Raw genomic sequence first — 10,983 nt, 5'->3', positions numbered from 1 at the left:
CCAACAGCTTTCTGTGGCCCGGCCCCAACGGCGTGCAGAGCATCTGAGCCAGCAATCAGACGGCCCAGGAAGTGCTCGCGGCGCTGGACACCCAGGTCGCCCAGCTGCCGCCTAAGCCGCCGCGCTTCACGGTGTTGCAGGGCAGGGCGTCATCACCCCGACGAGAACATGATCAAGGCCAGCGTCCCCGCCAGGTACCTACCCCCCGTGCTGGGCGGCGGCGCCGACGGTGTGCATATGGGCCTGCGCGATGTCGTGCAGATGTTTAACCCGGCGTTCATTCGGCGGCTAGGTGGGTAGAAGGGCCAGGGGGCGAATATTGTCATTATGGGCTATGCTAACTCGCTCGAGTACGTCGATGCGGTGGTGCAATTGAATCTTTAGCTGTCTTGAGAATGGAGCATTCGTTGGGAGAAGGGTGTTTTGTGGTGTGTGTGCGGGTATCGTTGGATGTAGGAAGGTTTTAGATTTTCTGGCCCGTGATCAAAGTTGACAGTGGCTTGAAGGGTCTTGAATTGTCTGTCCCCCTGCCATCTAATAATACAGGAAAGAAGGCCTTTTATGCTTCCAAGAAAAGGACAAAGGAAACCTGGTTCAACAGTCTGTTCAGTCGTGCTACGTAAGGGACTCAGCCGTAGCAAAGGAGAAAAAGAGGGCATTCGGAAGTCTGGGAGGCCGGAAAAAGGGATCAGGGCTGAAAGTCACGAACGAAGGGATATGCAGTGTTTGGAGGGATATGCAGGTATGTGGCTCAAAAGTGGCACAAAAGTGGGCGACAGATTTAATTAATTATATAGGGCTTCCAGCGAGAGAGAGAATTGTCATGTCCCGGGCAAATCTTGATTCTTACTTAGGTTCCAGTCAACCTTGAACCTCTTTTAAATTTGCTTCCTTCTCAGCAAAACCTCGATAGCGTGTTTCGCTACATTTTTTTGTGCTCGAAAGGTTCAGCTAAATAAAAGTTTAACTTGGCCCCGATATTTGTAGTCTATCAGCCCACCATGCCGAACAGATTTCTCCCCATGGAGCAAATTATTTTAGGTCTAGACTTTCCAATAAAATCACAAAAGTCTGTTGCAAAATATTTGTCACACATTTTATATCCTAGCCAATCTAAAAATCCACAGTGCACGAGCCTACCTCCCCTTCCCTTATAATCTAGAATTTCATCTTCTTCCCCTTCATTTCCACATACAGGCTTCCCACCAGGACTCATATTCTTGACCAGCAAACAAAACCAAAAAGATACAGGATGGACACCACCCCAGTCAGGCGAAGACGCGCTAGAACAAGGGAGCTCCTTGAGGGCGAGTTCTGGCTGGCGGTGGAGGTACCCACGGTCCCATCCCCGCCCGCCTCTCACACGATGTACGACGAGCAACGGCTAAAGGAGGGCTTGTTCTACGCAGATCAGACTCTACGCAACGCAATTAAAGGAGCATCGCCTCTCGTGAGCCATTGTATGACAATGTAGTCTACAAGACCTGCCTCAAAGCAGCCCTCGAGAACGGGGTGGGGATAAGCAGGAGAGACAAGATCTGCTGGAAACCGTTCATGCTTTCCTAGAAGAAATCCGAGGTAACCGAGAACTCCGGCTTCCTTGCGACAAGGTCAACACTGCGGTGGTGGATCGCCTCGTCATGCTACGGCGGTACGGGTTTGCCATCCGGTACCGCCTATGGACGGACATGGTCTGCGACGAACTCCACATCTCCAAGGAAGAATCAGAATGGGTGGGCGACAATCGATTCGTTGGCTGACAAATCAATTTTCAATATTCGTCAATTATTTGCTGACAGATCAACGAATATTCGTCAGTGTGGGTCCGAACCACCACAATCTGCTTAGTCATCCAGATCCTCCTCCTCCACCTCCTCCAAGCTACTATTTACAAGGCCTGACCTTATCCAATGCTTCAAACACTCAAGAAACTCAATAGTATCTTCACCCAGTTGCATCCTTTCCCAAGATATTGTACGACGACCCCCAGAAAACACTCGCTCTGGCTCAGCACTCATTGCAGGAATTGATAAAACATTGATCGCCAATTGAGATAATCTTGGCCAGCGTCGTCGTTGTTGTCCATTCAACCACCAGGATAATGCTGATGTTTCGATCGAAATTACTGCTTCTGAGATATACTCTTCAAACTCATCCTTGACGTGTTGCCGTGGAATAACATCAAGATTTTGAGCAAGAATGTCGAATTCATCAAGATCATCAATTTGCATTGATGGTAACGTTGGAGAAGTATTTGCTAATTGATCCTTATGCTTCTCCCAGAGTTCTCTGACAGAGTTGATTGCTGGCCGTATCCATTTTTTATCCCAGTTTTGCTTGAGATATAAGGTTCGTCGTGATGGGTGAAAAATCACTGCTGCTGCGTAAAATGAAGACTCCTCCGTCTTCAGATAATATTTGTCGAATATTGCCCAGCTTTTCTCAATCCGAGAAGATAAGAAAGGATTTGACTGATATACTGAAAGGCTTTTTTTGAAATGCTGAATCAGGATATCCATAGTGAATAAAACTCGGTCGATTGTTGCATGATCTCCTTCTGTTGCTTTTGTTGCTCGAAAGAATGGATGTAGGAAAGTTGATATTAATCGAAGATTCTCCCAATCATCTGGAGAAAGGTAATCCTTTTGGAGAGATTCATACCAGAGTTTGATATACGAATCAAGTGCAGCTTCTTTTTCAAGGGCAACTTGAATCATTAAATACCAACTGTTCCACCTGGTAGAATTATCCAAAGGGATCATTCGGCCAGCAAGCTGAATAAACTGGCTAATTCGAGTAGGGGATCCTCGGATATGTTTGACGATATTATGAAGTTTGATCAGGGGACTCAGATCAAAGGAGATCTTCACCTCCTTCACATTCATCTCTTCATTCTCTTCATCAATATCTTGAAACAGAAATGCTTGAACAGCAAGGTTGATGATATGGCCATTACATCGGATTCGATTATCTGATGATGACCAAGGGATTGCCATTTCGCTGAGAGTTGTTTCGAGGGCTTTACAAAGCTTATCGTTGGTAAAAGCATTGTCGCCGATGATTGCCCCGATTTTTGAAAAGATATTATAATCCTTCAAAACGCAGAGAAGAGCTTCGTGTTGTGTTATTGCATGGTGTGACAAAATAGATGGGAGGCCGATAAGTGCTTTCTGAAGGGTTTCCGATTCAAGATTAACGAAATGAGCACAAACTGCAAGGAACAGTTTCTGATTTGGGGAAGTCCAGACATCAAGAGAGAGGTGGATTGTTGAAAGGGATGATTGAAGCTTCTTCCGAACGATGTCCTTATTCGAAATCCAAGATTTTTTGATATGCTCTCTGATTGTCGAGTGTGATGCGATGACTTCGTTTGATACAGCTGGATTGAGGGCTTTGCAAACGGTGTGAAAGTATGGACTTTCAACAATCCGGAAAGAAAGGCTCTCAACAACAATAAGTGAAGCAACCGCTTGTGTGATAACCTCTTTATTTAACACTCGTTTCATAATTTGAGCGTCTAACTCAGAGGTCTGGTTGGTCACCATTGCTTTCTCGTATAGAGATTGCAATACAGTATTGCTGAGATCATCGACGTTCCTCGATTGGTTGGTAGTTGTGATTCCATGCTTGGATTTGAGGTGGTTCCGGAAGTTGGTTGTGTTTTGAGCACCCCATGATTCGCAATATTTGCAATAATACATGCGGTTTTTGCCTTTTCGCGCTGGCTCGTCGTCTTGTGGTAGCCGAGTATGCTCTATAACAGAGCTTGAGCCTCGGCCTGTATCTCTGGATATTGAAGAACCCTCAGAAATGAAAGACATCTTTGTGGATTAAAGGAATTGATGAATTGGTGAAGTTTTGGTGGTTGGGTTGCGTTGGGCAGCCAAACACTTGTTGGGTGGCAGGTTGTGCTTAGTCAGCTACGAATATTCGTCAATATCCGCGATATTCCGGATCGGAATTATCCGTTGACGAATAAGCGAATATTTTGATTCGTCGCCCACCCTGAATTATCAGATCCCGCCTGGTTCGAGCGGCTTCCGGGGTGGACCCGATATTGGGATCAAACTCGCTACTTCATCGCACGCGAGGCCTCAAGGTGGCGCGAGTACTTGTCATCGCCGCCGGAGGATGTCAAAGAAAAGGAAATCCAGACGACGCTGGCCATCTCCAGGGCCTGCAACTACATGGGGCTCAACTTTGACGACACGATGAACGCGATCGACGAGCACGGCGACCCAGAGAGCCTATTCCACATGTCGACGTAGGACATGCTCGAGGACGTGAAGTGGTCCGAGCTGCGCGAGACCGTGTACAAGGACCTCCGCGACCTGCCCGCTGTGATGCCTGCGGACATGCACGCCGTCATCCCGGCCCTGCAGCACATCATCACGTCCGGGGCCGACAAGTACGCCGACGTGCTGGACCTCGCCGCCATCAAGAGGGAGCACATCAAGTGCGGCTACGACTTGTGGAACCTAGACAAGAACTGCTCCAAGGCCGAGTGGAGAGAAAAGATCAAAGCTGTCAAACGGACTGATGAATACAAAGAATCAGTCAAGACGGAGGCGCGCGAGGTTGAACGCGAGGCACTAGCCCGCTTCACGACAATGATGCAGGGGCATTCGTTCGAGCCGAAGAGACACGGGAAAGCCTTAAAAGTTCTAGCCAGCCTAATTCAGCAGGACGGCTGGAAACGTTGCGATATTAGCAAGGCAATTGCGGAAGGAAAGGGACAGGCGCCTGTGGATCCCGCGATATACCTTGATTACTACCCAATAGTGATGGACACTGGGGATCTTGATGGGTAGAAGTATCGTATCACTCATTTTGGGTACTCATTTTGGGTGAACCAAATTGTATGCATTGCCGCAAATTTTGCGTGCGGGCAACCTCGTGGGGTGCAGAGTTTAGCTTGTCACTGCGCAGCTTGTCTTCCACAAAAAGGTTTCGTCCTCAAAACCCTGTGTTCCCGAATTATTGTAATGGTGCAATCAACCCCTGCAGCTAGACCTTGCCCACGGCGGCCACAAATTTAAGGCAGAGAATGGCAATGGCGATGGACGGCGTCGAGAGAGAAGGTGTGCTGGGCACAGGCCAAACCTGGCCTAGCCGGGTCTACCAAATGGCCCCTCCGGATCTACCCTATCCATGCCAAATAGATTTCCCGCCTGTGGGCCGATAGATTTTAGCTTCCCTAAGCAATTCATCACCTTTCATACATCGCCGTGCCTCGCATAGAAGGCTGGGGGGCTAAGCTAGAGCACAAAGAGCTATAAACGACGATGGGGTATGAGGACTCAGTGCAACACAAAGAGCTAACACGCTAGGAGGAGCCTATATTTGTTTCAGAGTTTGGGGCATCCAGGACCTAGGAAACCGTCTACTTGACTGATGAGGGCAACAAGTCCCCGCCACCAGAACTCGTAATATTGCGGGCATCGACAGAATTACTACCCTAGCAAATGTAAAAAAAAAATAAAGTTAAAATTCAATCAAAAATACAAAATAATGGAAAGAAATAAAGAAATAATGCGAGTCTCCCCAACTCACAAGTCCTCCTATGCTAGCTGGGCCAATCCGACTTTTATCCGCGAGAAAGGTCCCTCGGCCTTAATTGACTTTGTGCTGGGGTCTCCGCTGAACGGATCGGAGCGGCCGGCATGTGATGCGCCAGTTGTAGTCAGCCGGATCTGAGAACCTTTCGTGTTGAATCAATGCACGCGTATTGCTCCTGCCTCCCTGGAAAAATCGTCAAATTTGATGTAAATTACAGTGCTAGGCTGGCTGTTGGCCAACACGCTGGAATAGCCAAGTTTGTACACAGTTAAGTGCGTGTATGTATGCGGGATTACGGTTGTATTGTATGTACATTTGCCTACTGTGTAAACCCACGCTCTCAACAAGTACAAATGGAATCCCAATTCTCCTCGAAGAATAAAATCTAGCTACTCCCAGAATCCAGCACCTAATAGTACCAATAAGCACATCTTAACTTGTGACTTGCCTCTCAGCAATTACTGCTCTTTCAACTCAGCAACTCAACAACCAAGCCAAAATGAAGTTCTCCATCTCGGCCATCGCTGTTGCCGGCTACCTCGCCGCCCTTGCTCAAGGAGCACCTCATCCTGACGCTGCCCTACCTGCCTTCACGGCCACCTTATCTAGTTCGCTTGCTGACGCAACTCTCGTCCCTGAGAATCCTAGCCTTGAGGCTCGGCGTGATGACTCAGAGAGTGGACTCCAGGCTCGACAGTGTCACGGTGCGCACGTGCCAGGGATTGACTCTATTGGCTGCGTTGTATTTAGAGTGTGGTCCATGCGCACGCCCACCACGTGCCCTGCACCAACACCCCGCGCCCTGCGCGGTCCCTGCAATAGCTTCCTCTTTTCCTTCCTTAGCTTTAAATTCACATTCGTTAGTGTATTCAATCTTTGACTTCCTATGCGAGCCGTCACAGACAGGACCCGGGCAAGTCCAGAGTCTGCGAGGGCCTCTTTCTCTAAGAACTGCTACGACTATGGCGTCTCTCCCAACATCTGCTGTGAATCTCTGGCGGAGCAGTGCCATTGCAGGCAGTTGTTACTTTTGGTTGCTGACTATCGTCAAACAAGATTCTCTCCCTTGCCTCCAGATTGGGACAACGGGATCAGCTCGGTCCGCGCCGTACCCGGTCTCAATTGCTACATCTTCTCGTCAGTCAGAACACCTACACGCAGAAGGCATGAGCGTAGGAGGGCAACAATACTGAACTCGTCGTATCTGGGCCCACAAGGAATCTAGCTGCCTAGGCAATCGCGGCGGTCCTATTCAGAACAACAATCCCCACCCTAAGCTTAGCGTTTAAAGCTAGGATGACATCGCCAGCTCGTTCCGTTGTGAGTCCTCTAACTAAGGCAGAACAGAAAAACCGGCGTCGCCACCACCAACAGCCACAGCCCGCTTCGTCACAAGCAGACAGACCAAGTGTCAGATTAGCCACATGCCAAGTCACGTAGTCGACCCCGGTCGTGGCGCCGATCCACCTCAGGGGGGGGGCTGGTGCGCCACAACAGAGACTTCTAGAAGAACGGGCGAGAGCCAGGAATTGAAGGAACACACAAGAATACACACCATTGAACCTACCCAACCGTGCAACTGACTAAATCTAACACCAAGCAATCCAACTTTGTTGCCAGCCGTTACCGGATTGCATGCCATCTTCAACAGATACATGCCAGCCTCGCGCTCTCTCTCTGCGCTCTGTCTCTGACAGAAAGAAACGCTGGAGCGAGTACCTTTTCTTGGATAGATGACCAAGCCTTTTGTTGGAAACGGGCACATTAAATTCGATGGATTTCATGGGGTTGCAACTGCATGACTGCGTTGGACTGCTTGCTGTTCTCCGCTATGGTTCTTCTTGTCACGGGCCTGGCGGGGTACCAAGGATTAGCCGATGACCCCTGGGCAATTAAATCAAGGGCCTAAATTAACACACTATCAACACCACCCCTCCACAACCATTTCCGACTTTGGAAGTGCACCCCGAAAATGACACTACTCAACGACGCGCTCCGCGCCGAGCTGACACGCATGTACCGCGCGCCCGACCGCTTCTACCACGGGCTGAGCCACGTCGACGCACTGCTGGGACTGCTCGCGACACATCGCGCGGCGGCCGCCGACGCCGACGCCGTCGAGGCGGCCATCTGGTTTCACGACGCCGTGTACGACGCGCGCGCCGCGGGGCCTGCCAACGAGGTGGCGAGCGCCGCGCTGGCCGTAGCGCGCCTAAGCGAGCTCCCGCACGTTAGCTCAGACCGCGTCGCCAAGATCGCCGCCATGATCGAGGCCACGGCGTCGCATGTCGTGCCCGCCGCGTTGGAGGGGGATGACGGCGCGCGAGCGGACGCCGCGTTGTTCCTGGACATGGATCTGAGCATCCTCGGTGCTGAGGCGCAAGTGTTTGATGCGTACGAGGCGGCTGTGCGCAAGGAGTATGCGTGGGTTCATGACGAGGCGTGGCGCAAGGGCCGCGCCGACGTCCTGCGCCGGTTTCTGGGCAGGGAGCGCATTTTCCACTCGGAGCTGTTTCGCGCGCTGTATGAGGACGCTGCGCGCGGGAACTTGCAGAGGTCGCTTGCGAGGTTGTAGGGCGGCGCTGCTGTTGCTGTGGTGACTGTCCCGGAGGTGATAGGGGGGATAGATTTGTAATTCCCCTTTTTACGCAAGATAAAAGCTGACTAATGTTTTGATTCACACGTTCGTCCGAATGAGGGGCACAGCAACCGTTGGGAACTAGGTACTTCTTATTATTGAATGCAGCTGTCTCAAACTACATGCACCTGAGACATGGAGCCACGTCCAACGACGCCAACTCACCTCACAGTCCCGCCGGCTCAACACCGCTACCCTCAGACACATGCCCGCTCTCGCGCGTCATCTCCCAGCCGCGGCCGCGGTACCTCTTGGGCCAGATGCCGCAGCGGCCCGGCGCGAGGATGCCGTTGGGGTCGAGCGCGTCCTTGAGGCGCTCGTTGAACTTCATCAGTGCGCCGTCGTTCCAGCTGTACGTGCTCGCAACCTGGTCCATGAGCACCAGGTGCGTGCGGTACTCGCCGTACCCCAGCGCCGCCGCCTCGTCAATCATGTCCCGCAGACAATCCAGCGCGGCCCGCCGCGCCGCGCCGTCGTCGCGGTCAAACACAATCTCGACAATCAGATGCATCTCGCGCAGCCCGACACAGAAGGCCGGGAAGAAGTCAATCCCGTAGCGGTCGTGCGCGCGCTTGCCGAGCGCGAACAGCGCGGTCGCGTCGGCCGCGCGGATCGGGCTGACGGGCGAGAAGGCCACGTGTGCGCCGTTGGGCGTCCAGTTGACCCAGCGCAGCTCGTGAATGTCGGGGACCCCGGCCGCGACGCGGTCCCGCGCCCAAAAGTACTCGTCGGCCGGCAGCGTCGCCGGGTCCACGCGCCGCGCCCCCGGGATCCGCTTGAACTCAGCGTCCACCAGCGCCAGCTTGTGCGCGCGGATGTGCGCCGGCCCGTACGCCATGCCGTAGTATGCCCACGTGTAGTCGCCCACGGCCGTTGCGGTGGTGGCCGCTGCGTGGACCACCTCGGCCGGGATCGGGCCCGAGCCGGTGAAGAATTTTGAGCGGGGCTGGCCGAGCGCCGCGAGCGCTTGAATGACGTGCCGCACTTGGGCGACGTTCTCGAGGATGTTGCTGATGCGCAGCGGTCGGATGATTTCCATCTGTTGTTGCGTGTTTGCGTTAGGTTCAGAGAGTGCCGCTGCTGCTGATCTGGGGAGGTGTGGCTTACCAGCGGGCCTAGGTCCTCTTCCTTGGGAAATGTGTACATCTGCGCGTGCGGGCATTGTCAGCTGCACGCTCCCGAGATCCAGCATCGGCTAGGCGTGAGGGGGATCAGAGCCTCACAAAGCTTTCGTATCCGCCCGGGTTCGGCATCAGGGTCATGCCCATCTTGGTGACGATGCCGTAGTTGGACTGCGAGAAGATGCCGCTGTTGGCGAGTCCCACGTCAGCACTCAGCAGCCAAGTTCCTTCTGGGGGCGGCAACCTACTCCGAGTACGGGCCGAAGCCGTACGGAAACGTCTGCCACGTGTTGCTTCCCGGCAGCGCGCCCATGCCGGTGCGGATGACGTCGCCCGTCGGCAGCACGACCTCGAGCCCCGCGTGGCACGCCCAGTGGTCGCCGTAGGGCGTGTACCCGACGCCCCTGTCGATGGTGTTGCCGAGCACCGAGCCGCCGCCAATATCCGGCGTGTCGATCCACATGTGCGCGTAGCCCTTGGCCTGAATGGCCTCGTACAGGGCGTAGAATGACACGCCTGGCTCCACGAGGCACGTGTAGTCCTCCGGGTTGAGGTCGAGGATCTGGTTCATGCGCCGCCCGAGATCGACCGTCACCGAGCCGCGCACCCGCGGCGCCGCCCCACCGTATCCCACTGCCCGCGTGTCAGCCAGGAGTTCTGTGCTGGAAAATAAGTTTCGGCTCCCTACGGTTCCGTCCCATGGAGATGGGAAAGATTGGGATCCGGTACTTGTTGGCCCAGAGCACGACCTGCTGCACCTCTTCGGTGCTGCCGGGATACACCACGGCCGACGCAACCAGTTCCTCCTCGTCGAGAATAGTCATCATGTCGTGCGTATTGGGATCTGCAGACGGTCAGAGACGCGAAAATAGGGGCGTGTTTACACCGCGGTACCCACGCTCCATGTACCTAAACATCGTCAGCTCAGCCCCCTATTCGAGCCATCACATAGCCCAACACCACTCACCATCCGTCCTTGAGCGGCTTGTCGTTGATCTCGACGTGCTCGGCGCCCAGCTGGCCCCGCAGCTCGGCCAGCGCCTTGGTGAACTCATCGCGCTCGATGCCCAGCGGCACGACGGGCAGGCGCTGTCTCTCGTTTGCGGGCTTGGTCCTGGTCTCGAATATGCCCTCTTTGGCCTTTTGCGCCTTCTCAAGGAGGAATGTGGGGATTCCCGAGTGGGTGCTCGGCAGTGTGGGCACGGCCGAGTTTGCCTCGTCTGCGAACGACATGGTCGAGTTCCAGTTTTACACTACCGGAAGACGCCAATTAACATCAACTGAGGCAGCAACCAACGTTGGGGTTCAAACAAAAGTCTTATAAGCCTCAGCCGAGACTAGTGATTTAGTCTCACGACCGCGGAAACGCAGAACCGGCCGCGGGCGAGCTACCCCGCCGACTCGTTCCGCGTTCTCCGCATCTGCCGGTAGATGGCCTTGCCCCCCGCCCCTGGGACCCATAACTGATATTGCTTGCTGGGTTGCAGTTGCTGCGGTGTCGGCTCCTGTCTGCCTGTCGGCTGCATGTTGCGTGGCTGTGCCACCTCCTGTTTCGGCGCTAATCAGGTAGCTGTTCGGACTAGGGTGGGCGGCGATATATTCGACACCCCTGTACGAATATTTGGCGAATATGATACGCTGAAATCGACAGAAATTCTAGTGAGG

At 53.5% G+C, this 10,983-nt stretch overlaps 4 protein-coding genes across 4 annotated transcripts; 3 read left to right on the top strand and 1 right to left on the bottom strand.

The window, feature by feature from the left end:
• Positions 1 to 1,049: 1,049 nt before the first annotated feature.
• B0T26DRAFT_710913 (uncharacterized protein) lies at positions 1,050 to 1,731 on the top strand. Its single transcript, XM_060442009.1, has one exon. The coding sequence runs from the start codon at positions 1,253 to 1,255 to the stop codon at positions 1,472 to 1,474; it is 222 nt and encodes a 73-aa protein (XP_060296605.1). The 5' UTR covers positions 1,050 to 1,252; the 3' UTR covers positions 1,475 to 1,731.
• Positions 1,732 to 4,271: 2,540 nt separating this feature from the next.
• On the top strand, positions 4,272 to 4,811 carry B0T26DRAFT_676068 (uncharacterized protein; the record flags this gene model as incomplete). Its single annotated transcript, XM_060439929.1, has 1 exon — positions 4,272 to 4,811. The coding sequence occupies one exon, from the start codon at positions 4,272 to 4,274 to the stop codon at positions 4,809 to 4,811; it is 540 nt and encodes a 179-aa protein (XP_060296604.1).
• Positions 4,812 to 7,531: 2,720 nt separating this feature from the next.
• Positions 7,532 to 8,134, top strand: B0T26DRAFT_646167 (uncharacterized protein; the record flags this gene model as incomplete). The annotated part of the gene is made up of 1 exon (XM_060437788.1): positions 7,532 to 8,134. The coding sequence occupies one exon, from the start codon at positions 7,532 to 7,534 to the stop codon at positions 8,132 to 8,134; it is 603 nt and encodes a 200-aa protein (XP_060296603.1).
• A 150-nt stretch (positions 8,135 to 8,284) lies between these two features.
• B0T26DRAFT_710902 (uncharacterized protein) lies at positions 8,285 to 10,983 on the bottom strand. The gene is made up of 7 exons (XM_060442008.1): positions 10,286 to 10,983; positions 10,217 to 10,227; positions 10,007 to 10,162; positions 9,567 to 9,951; positions 9,421 to 9,505; positions 9,305 to 9,343; positions 8,285 to 9,236 (listed from the first exon to the last, which is right to left on the bottom strand). Exons 1-7 carry the CDS (start codon positions 10,549 to 10,551, stop codon positions 8,364 to 8,366), a joined length of 1,815 nt encoding a protein of 604 aa, XP_060296602.1. The 5' UTR covers positions 10,552 to 10,983; the 3' UTR covers positions 8,285 to 8,363.

Source organism: Lasiosphaeria miniovina, assembly GCF_030549165.1.
Source record: "Lasiosphaeria miniovina strain SMH2392-1A chromosome Unknown B0T26scaffold_4, whole genome shotgun sequence".
NCBI lineage: Eukaryota > Fungi > Ascomycota > Sordariomycetes > Sordariales > Lasiosphaeriaceae > Lasiosphaeria > Lasiosphaeria miniovina.
The sequence above is the reverse complement of the archived record's forward strand: the minus strand, read 5'-3'. Positions and strand labels throughout refer to the sequence as shown.

Bases quoted from the DNA above. Each gene is read 5' to 3' on its own strand.
- B0T26DRAFT_710913 (XM_060442009.1), top strand. From the start codon at position 1,253: ATGGACACCACCCCAGTCAGGCGAAGACGCGCTAGAACAAGGGAGCTC.
- B0T26DRAFT_710902 (XM_060442008.1), bottom strand. From the start codon at position 10,551: ATGTCGTTCGCAGACGAGGCAAACTCGGCCGTGCCCACACTGCCGAGC. The intron at 9,506-9,566 runs GTAGGTTGCCGC...ACTCGCCAACAG, and splicing joins GGCTTCGGCCCGTACTCGGA to CGGCATCTTCTCGCAGTCCA. The intron at 9,237-9,304 runs GTAAGCCACACC...ACGCAACAACAG, and splicing joins AAGAGGACCTAGGCCCGCTG to ATGGAAATCATCCGACCGCT.